Raw genomic sequence first — 9608 nt, forward strand, 5'->3', positions numbered from 1 at the left:
AAATACAAATAAAATAAGATCCATATCAATTCAAATTGACCATATCTTTTTAAAATAAACTTGCTACAAAATAGATAAAGCCATGGTCAATATATCCCTTTTCAATATTTGACCACATGTCACAAATCAAACTAACCTTATCTTAAAAGCAAACAAGGGAATCCAAATCGGGTGGGGCATGCCACCCTTTTGTGGCACATGTGGGCCCCCACCCAAATGCCATATGGTGGGCCCATGTGCACTATGGGCCCCCATGGAATATTATAAAAAAAAATATTATTTTTATAATTGAATAAAACAATTTAAAAATGTTATTTGAATTTTAAGAACAAAAACTCCAAAAATCACAAATAAAATATTGAGAGATTCATAAAAATTCAAATAATAAAACTAAAATCATTTCAGTAATAAAATGAATACAATTAAATTAATATGATGAGAAAAAGGATCCATATGGTTTTAGGAATCCAATCTGTAATAACGGTGTACTCCACCTTCAGCTGTGGACTACAGACTACACTAGCTTTATCGAACCAACCCAGTATTTCCCATAACCCACAGTCCAAGAAAGGGCTCATTTGCGGGTCATCAAATTCAGGTCGATGAATAAAGGGGTAGCAATCCCAGTCTGTGGATTACAGGTCTTCCCCTAGAGACGAGTCCTCATTAGCGGGTCACCAGAGTCAGGTCGATAAATCAAGGGGTCGCAATCCCAATCTGTGGATTACAAGTCCTCCCCTAGAGATGAGTCAAGGTCACCATGATCTGATGCGACCACAACTCTATGATGCATAGGGGTATCTCTCGCACCTGCATACGCTTCACCCAAAGGTGGATATCTGGCTTTTCCGAACGATCTATCAATATGCACGTCGTTTGATGAAACATGGATGAAGTTTTAGCCCCCATCTCAGTAGGCCACCATCACACATAAAGATCACACAGTCCATCAGTTCACTCATCCGGGCATGTTCTCCGACCTCATCAAGGGCTAACCCATAAACCCTCATCGATTTGTTCTTCATGCCCAAGTAACATGGGTTTTTCCCAACCGACTGGCTTAGATTGTTGAGCACAGATCGGTATCAGCAAACCATCGTTTGCTTAATATGGTCCACGAGAGACCACACTCCTACTGAGTTCATGTTCTACTATATCATTTCATTTTACAAGCACTCATAAGGCAACATAAACCTAACATGTGATAGATCGAACCCACATCCCACCATTGTTTCTTTCTCTCCCCATCTGCCATCCATTCCAATTAATCACATTCAAGAACAGCAAACCAACTATAAATATAAAATAGATTGCATATCTACAAATCAAGGAAGAAATCGTGACTTTCAAAATGTAGGGATCTCGTGAACCCCTAGCTTGCGGAACCAGGAATCTCAAACACCGAGATCCCACCCAAGATCGTGTACATGATTAACTAAATACGAAGTAGATGAGTACAACTATAAATCGAGTGCGAGAAATAAAGCAAATATAAAAAGCACACCACAATAACACACGATTTACGTGGTTCACCCCGTAGGGTTACATCCACGGCATCGACAACTAGAAATTCACTATCACAATGAAGATTACAGTTTTTTTGTTACCAGAGATAATACCTATATCTAAACATCGGTAAAATATCATCACCGATCTTCCCTTTTAAACCCTGCTCTTCAAAATGAGTCATACCGTCGATCAATATCCTCTGTCCAATCGCAATATTGCTACCAGAAAGATAACCTCGAGAGCAACATAGAGATTTTCTCTATCTAACAGTGGAAAACTCATGGAAATACTGCCCACTCTCAAAGGTCATGTCTCTCTCTCTTGGAGACCCATCTCTATATTGGAGATCCATTCCTATAACTCTCAAAATAGTGACTTTCCAAGGATGGGTATTATGTCATCCTTCACTCTGTTATAAAGATATTACTTTCTTGCTTTCCAAGAAAGTAAATTTTTTATTCCCCCATAATACCCTAATCCTTAGAAGAAAATATGGGTATGATGATTTAGCTATCACCAAACTCAACAATCTCCACTTTGATAGTAAAACCAACATAATTGCCTTGACAACCTTCATTGAATAGATTTATTGATTTTTTCATAATTGCCTCAATTGTGGAATTTTCATGAACACTTGCTTTCATATTTCTCTACCTCAAATCATGGATATTTCTCGATTTCTTCTCACTTGCCTCCATTGTGGAATTTTCACAAATATTTACCCTCCATATTTCTTTACCTCAAACCATGTATCCATCAAATTCCACCATTCATCATTTTCTTAATGCAAGTCTTAGCCCCCATACATATCTTATGCTCTGACACCAATTGTAAGGATCTTGTGAACCCTTAGCTTGCGGAACCGGGAATCCCAAACATCGGGATCCCACCCAAGATCGTGTACATGATTGACTAAATGCGAAGTAGAGGGATACAACTATAAATCGAGTGCGAGAAATAAAGCATACATAAAAAGCACACCACAATAACACACGATTTATGTGGTTCACCCTGTAGGGCTACATCCACAGCCTTGACAACTAGAAATCTACTATTACAATGAAAACTACAGTTTTTTGTTACAAGATATAATACATATCTCTAAACATCGGTAAAGACCATCACCGATCTTTCCTTCTAAACCCGCTCTCCAGATCGAGCCACATCGTCGATCAATATTTTCTTTCCCATTGCAATACCGCTACTGAAAAGATAACCTCAAGAGTAATAAAGAGATCTTCTCTATCTAAAAGTAGAAGTTAACCAACCCAAAACTCATGGGAATACTACCCCTTTCTCAGATGTCATGTCTCTCTCTCTTGAATCATGTCTCTCTCTCTTGAATACTCATCTCCATATTGGAGATCCATTCCCATAACCCCCAAAGGGGTGACCCTCAAAGGATGGGTATTATGTTCTCCTTCACTCTCTTATAAAGATATCACTTTCTTGCTTCCCAAGAAAATAAATTTTCTATTTCTCATAATACCCTAATCTTTAAAAGAAAATATGGGTATAGTGATTTAGCTATCACCAAACCCAACAATCTCCACCTTGATAGCAAATTCAATATAATTGCCTTGACAACCTTCATTGAATAGATTTTCTTGATTTCTTCATAATTGCCTCCATTGTAGAATTTTCACGAACATTTTGCCTTCATATTTCTTCACCTCAAACCATAGATGTTTCTTGATTTCTTCTCAATTGCCTCTATTGTGAAATTTTACAAACATTTTGCCTTCATATTTCTCCAACCCAAACCATATATCCATCAAACTCTACCATTCATCATTTTCTTAATGCAAGTCTTAACCCTCGTACATACCTTATGCTCTGATACCAATATTAGGGATCACGGGAACCCTTAGCGTGCAGAACCACAAATCCCAAACACTTGGATCCCACCCAAGATTGTATAAATGATTGACTAAATATGAAGTAGATGAATACAACTATAAATCGAGTGCGAGAAATAAACCAACCATAAAAGGACTCCACAATAACACACGATTTACGTGGTTTCACCCTGTCGAGCTACATCCACGGCTTCGACAACTAGAAATTCACTATAACAATGAAGATTACAATTTTGAGTTACAAGAGATAATACATATCTCTAAACATCGGTAAGAGACCATCACCTATCTTCATTTCTAAACCTACTTTCCAGATCGAGCCACACCATCCATTAATATCCTCTTTCCTACCACAATACTGTTACTGGAAAGATAACATCGAGAGCAATATAGAGATTTTCTGTCTCTAGAAATGGAAGTTAACCAACCCAAACTCATGGGATTACCGCTCCTTTCAAAGGCCATGTCTCTCTCTCTTGGAGACCCAACTCCATATTGGAGATCCATTCTCATAACCCCCAAAGGGGTGACCCTTAAAGGATGGGTATTATGTCCTCCTTCACTCTCTTATATCACTTTCTTGCTTCCCAAGAAAGTCAATTTTGTATTTTTCATAATACCCTAATTTTTAAAAGAAAATATGGGTATGGTGATTTAGCTATCACCAAACCCAACACAAAAGTATCTGATTGAAATGTTTATTGTTAAATCTTCCGCATGTCATGTACTTGATTTTGGGTTCTCATATTTGTATGATATTTAATCAAATCTTGATGCAGGAAAAAACTTATTATTCTTAATTTTTTTGAGTTTGTCTCTTCAAGAATAGAAGGTGCATAGGGATAATTAGGTGTACATAAGTTTATCTTGTGCTTTTATTGATATTGATCAATTGCGTTGGTTAGCTCTCAAAAAGAGGAATATAAATAGGATAATGTTAAATCTCGGGGGTTATCTTTTCAACAATAACCAATAATGGGGAGGCTTTGGGTGATGTTTTCTTGTTTAGTTATTGTTTATCTTCTTTTTAGTCTATTTAAAAGGGACATCTCCTTTCATTCTAAATCAGTGAGTTTGGTAAAATTTGGCTTCATGGAGATATTATTTTTAGGGTGGATTCTTCGAGAGAGGGTATATTCCCTTAACATTTTATTTTTTCTATTATTATTATTCCCATGTTATTTTCTTCCTGCATCAAATCTTTATAGTTTTTTTTTAGGTCGGGGGAAGGGCAGCGTGCTACAATACCATTGAGGTATTCAGAAGCAGTGGAATGGAAACCCAAGTAGCTACAAGAGGGAGCGAGCGAAAACCAGATAACGAGCGAGAGAAGATAGGGCAACAAAAACAATGATCTCAAAATATGCATCTTGTGGGAAGGTTAAGGCACCAAATGGAGGTCCAAGCAAAGGCAAAGAGTGAACCAGCCAGAGAAGGGAAATGACGGGAAGACGGGGTTCACTGGGTTTTAGGGATATCAAATAGCTGAAAAAAAACTAGAAAGAATAGCCCCTGGTGGTTGATTGCTAGTAATATTGAGCATATTGGACATCAAATGGTAATAGATCCTCTCCAATATAGTTTTTACTTAATTTGCTCTTGTTTTTCTTATTTGGGTGTGAATCGAACTTGCAAAGTTACTCGCCTCGGCCAAAGGTTAAGTTTTTTTTTTTATATTACAAATGTTGTCTTTATTATTTCGGATTGAGTACCTTGTCAGAGACGATCTTTAAACCATTCAAATAAATAATGCATATTTGATCATTCACGAAGAGTCAAAGTGCTTGGTAATGAATGGTCCAAAAATAAAATTTACAAAAGATTATTTTTAAGTTTCAAAAGATGTTACCATAACCATATGGAAAGGGAAAATAAAATAAAATAAAATTATATATATATATATATATAAATAAAAAGATCCACATGAGACCACACTTCCTCTCAATTTTAAGTTCCATAAAATTCTTATTACAATCTGATAGGGTCACACTAACCCAACGCAATGACCATTGAAACGATTAATAAGTCAGACAAAACATAGCAAGAAAATATAATTATTATTTTCATGGTTAGCTATCTCAACGAAAAAGTAAATAAAATGAGATTCTGAATTTACATGAAGAACGAGTCTCTCTCTCTCTTACCTCTCTCTGCCATTTTTCATGCGCGTTTAGTACCCGGAATTCCATTGCCTTTGTTATAAATAAAAAAGAACTGAAAATGTGTCTTGGCAAATCCTTTTTCTGAGAATTTACTTCTGTATGATTCACAACTAAAAGCTTATCAGTTCTAGTTGAAAAGTAGACCAACCTTCCATTCTGTACTCCCTAGAAGGCTCTTCAGTGAGGGCAACTTTATGATTTCTTTGATGAGTGTTTCACTTAGCTGAGTTTTAACTTGGGAGCAGATTTTTGAAAGGTTTGATTGCAAGATTTTTGAAAGGTTTAATTGCATCAGAGAGAGATTACATGTTGAGGCCATCATATACTTTGAAAACAGTGGGAACATCCAATTACTCTTTGAGCAGTGGAAGCAAAATCAACCACTTTTTGATTGAGATTTCTCTGTTCTTTGATCATTATTTTGTAGAGAATAGATCACGGTGGGACTCCAGATGTAGCTGTTATAGTGATAATTACTATTAGTGGAAGTTTGCAGTGAGTGAATTCCTTTACTTGGCATATACTTCCTCCCTTTTCTGTGTTGTCTGCTCGCTGGGACTAAGAACGCTCACCTACAATTATTAATGCATAAAACTAGACTTTCAGGTGCGACAAAGCTTCTCGGTCATCCAGAAGAGCATTGAGCATCAATTTCATCGATCACTGTCAATTTCAAGAAGAATTATCAAGGTTAATCTGGTTGCAACTTTTCCCCTGTAGTTAATTGAAAATTCTCAATTCCAAGCTCACCTTCCCAATCTTTTGAAATTGCTTGTTCCAGGGCTTGGTTGAAATTTCATTATTTGTCAATGACATAGCAAGTCTCTAAAGTGTTCCCTCTAAAACTAGGCAATCTATACTATCCTCAAGGTCAAATACTAGGTTGCGAGTTTTTTCCATCGTTATCACTGTTTCTGGTTTTTTGGCTTTGAAGTATGTTCTTGGCAAGATATGTCTGCGATATCATGTTAAGGCTTTCTTTGAACTGAGAATCGGATGCCAATGTGGTCCTTAGATTGTGTCCCAGTTCTTTTGACGAGGGCACTACTAAGCAATTTAAGTTATGGAGACGTTGTATATCCAAATCTTCGATGGGGAATTTCATTGTATTATTATTAAATTCTTAAATTTAGGTTACCTCCTAGAAAGTCCTTGTGTCGCATCCCTCTATGGGTAGGGTAATATTTTAATTACTGCCAATAAGTATGCAGAAAACACTTCTTAAAAAGAACCCAATTTCTTAGAAGTACTCTTTTTGTCCATTGCAGACAACAAAATACGCACACAAAAAGTGTCTTATACCATGGATAAGTAAAAATACACACACAAAAAGTGTCTTATACCATGGATAAGTACACTTTAGTTTTGAGGAGTTGGATTTAAGAGGTGGAAATGGATGTTAGTGAATGATGGGCTTGTTAAACCACGCACAAACATATGCCACAGAAGAAAGATATAAAAGAACAATATATTACAAGTAAATAATTGGTTGAACAAACTTTCCCCCATGCAAATGCTAGATTAGCATGAGTTATATAATGAATGCCACGACTGAGAAACCATTTGACTCTTAATCGTCGGTTATGTACCCCTTGAACCCTGTTCTTCTCTTCTTAATTGCTATACTCATGAACATTTCTACTATACACTCAATAATTATAAAACACAGAAGAAGAAAAACAAAAAGGTTCACATTTCTGATAAACACTCAATAATGATAAGAGATGGAGGAAGCCAAACAGAGTGTAAGTTTATGTTGAAAAAGGTGATGCATCTTCGCCGTCCTGAGAGTAAAAGTTCAGAGCCAGCAGAAGAGTCAAGGAACAAGTCATCATGCGCGGAAAAAAGGGATTGGAAGTAGTCATAGTTTTCATTTATGTTCACCACAATATCTTTAGGCAATGTGTTAGGGAAAGGGACATCACCATTCAAATACTGGCACACTTTCCTCATGCTAGGCCTTGAACCAGGCACTGGGTGAGAGCATAGCAATCCTAGCATTAACACCATTTCCATCTCTTCAGCCACAAATCCACCCTTAAGCCTAGGGTCACCAACATCCAAGAGCTTTCCTTCATTGAAGCACTTCACCATGTCCACCAAAATCATCTCTTCAGGCAACCTCTGCAGATCGACTGGCCTACGCCCGCAAGCCACCTCGAGCAACACAATGCCGTACGAGAAGACATCGGAGTAAGTGGTGTACTTGCCAGTACGGAACACCACTGGTGCGAGGTAGCCCAGTGTTCCCACCATGTGTGTCGTGTGCATGTCGGTTCCATAATCACATAACCGTGCCAGCCCAAAGTCCCCTAATCGACCATTCATATCTCTGTCTAACAAAATGTTGCTCGCCTTCATGTCTCTGTGTACTACCACCTGTTCTGCTTGCTCGTGTAGGTAGAGCAGCTCTGAGGCAACACCCTTTAGGATGTTGTGCCGTTGCTCCCAGCTTAAAATTGGGGTGCTTTCATCGAACAGGTGCTTGTCGAGGCTACTGTAGGGAATGTATTCATAGACTATGAGTAGCTCTGTTTTTTGCTTACACCATCCTAGTAGTGGTACCAGGTTCCTGTGTCGTAGTCTCCCAATGCTGGAGATCTCTGATAAGAAATCTCTTGACCCAACCCCGGAATCGTTCGCGTCACATTTCAATGCAATTTGCATCCCAGAGTCGGGCAATAGTCCTCTATGAACCTTGCCAAAGCCCCCGGATCCCACCAGCCCTTCCGCTCTGAAATCCTTGGTGGCCTTACAGAGCACCTTGTATGAGAACCTGTGCGGTCCATAGTCCAACTCCCACTCTTCCACGAGCTCCTCATCCCTTTGCCTTATAAGAAAGTATACAATCCCTGAGATAGTTGCCATGGCTAGGATTATAGAAGATAGAATTATCCCAATCTTAGAAGCCATAGAAATTCCTCTAGATGATTTGGCTTTCGGGTACCATGGAAGAAGAGAGAGATCTAAATCTTGAGCCCTGCCATTTATGGCGAAGCTCCATCCCAGAATGTAATGGCAGCTTGAAAATATGTCTGTGCTTGCAGAGAAACCCACATACATGAACTCTTGAAGGACTGGGGAGAGATCAATCCTGGAGGAAATCAAAGGGGGGCTAGTTCTTCCAGCTAGTTGAATAGGAGATAGAGTTACATTCAGCAACTTCTCCATGCCATCATATTCTATCCATACCTGAATTGGGTCTCCACTCTTGAGAATTATGCCCTGTTTGGTAGTCTTATGACCCTTTGTGATGTAATAAGCAGCAGAAGCCGATACATTAGACCTCAAGCTGTTTAGGTCAATGCCGACATGGTTATCATCAATGTCTTCTAAATCTATGCTCAGGCAGGTGTCGAATTCGACTGCAAAAACTTGATTTTTGGGGCCGCCATTTCCGCTGAGGCCGAGCAGCCCGAGGTACTGTTGGCTTCGGCTTCCTTCGAGCTTAGTAGAAGGAGAGATAACAAATGCAAGACCACTAGCTGGTGTGACAATAGGAAGAGTGATAACAAATACAAAAGCTGTTGAGAAAGAGAAAGCATTTCCTGATGAGGAGTTCTTGAATTGCAAGAGGTTGGGGAAGAAAGCATGGCGCAATACTTGTCTTGAATTGTTTGTCACTTGTAGTGCTCCACTAGGTATGATCTCTGCAACACCATTTAAGTTCAAGTTTGCGCCATGGAAGCTCGAGTAATTGAAGCCAGTGTCATATGAGGTAGAGGAGTTGATAACAAGAAAGAGAAGTAAAGCTTGGAGCAACATTTTTTATCTCTTCTGCTCGGGGAAGCAGGGAAAGCAAGAATTATATGCTTTGTTAAGCAGAAAAAAGGAAAGCAGGGGGTGGGAATGGGGTTGAGGTCTCCATTGACAACTTTTAACTGCTTCTAAAACGGGTACTGTAGACTACATGGACAGTAAAGCCAAAATATTTCCTACTCCCATGGGAGTATGCTATTAATTTACTCTCTCGGGCAAAATACATGTCAGGAATACTTTTTAGTTCTTAAATTTTGGGTATGTAATCTCTACAGCCCATAGATTAATCTCAGAAAAAATAGTTTCCGAAATAAACTCT

General features: G+C 38.5%; 1 protein-coding gene and 1 long non-coding RNA gene across 2 annotated transcripts; one reads left to right on the plus strand and one right to left on the minus strand.

The window, feature by feature from the left end:
• Nucleotides 1-4377: 4377 nt before the first annotated feature.
• LOC148780739 (uncharacterized) lies at nucleotides 4378-5132 on the plus strand. The gene is made up of 2 exons (XR_016039744.1): nucleotides 4378-4499; nucleotides 4588-5132. It is a non-coding gene; the product is annotated as an uncharacterized LOC148780739 (long non-coding RNA).
• A 1850-nt stretch (nucleotides 5133-6982) lies between these two features.
• LOC18436224 (L-type lectin-domain containing receptor kinase SIT2) lies at nucleotides 6983-9375 on the minus strand. Its single transcript, XM_006846246.3, has one exon. The coding sequence runs from the start codon at nucleotides 9293-9295 to the stop codon at nucleotides 7220-7222; it is 2076 nt and encodes a 691-aa protein (XP_006846309.1). The 5' UTR covers nucleotides 9296-9375; the 3' UTR covers nucleotides 6983-7219.
• Between the last annotated feature and the right edge of the window lie 233 nt (nucleotides 9376-9608).

Source organism: Amborella trichopoda, chromosome 8 (assembly GCF_054954075.1).
Source record: "Amborella trichopoda isolate Santa Cruz 75 chromosome 8, AtrichopodaSantaCruz75HAP2 v2.0, whole genome shotgun sequence".
Classification (NCBI taxonomy): Eukaryota; Viridiplantae; Streptophyta; class Magnoliopsida; order Amborellales; family Amborellaceae; genus Amborella; species Amborella trichopoda.

What these genes read in the sequence shown, in the direction of transcription:
- LOC18436224 (XM_006846246.3), bottom strand. Translation starts at nt 9,295, where the DNA reads ATGTTGCTCCAAGCTTTACTTCTCTTTCTTGTTATCAACTCCTCTACC.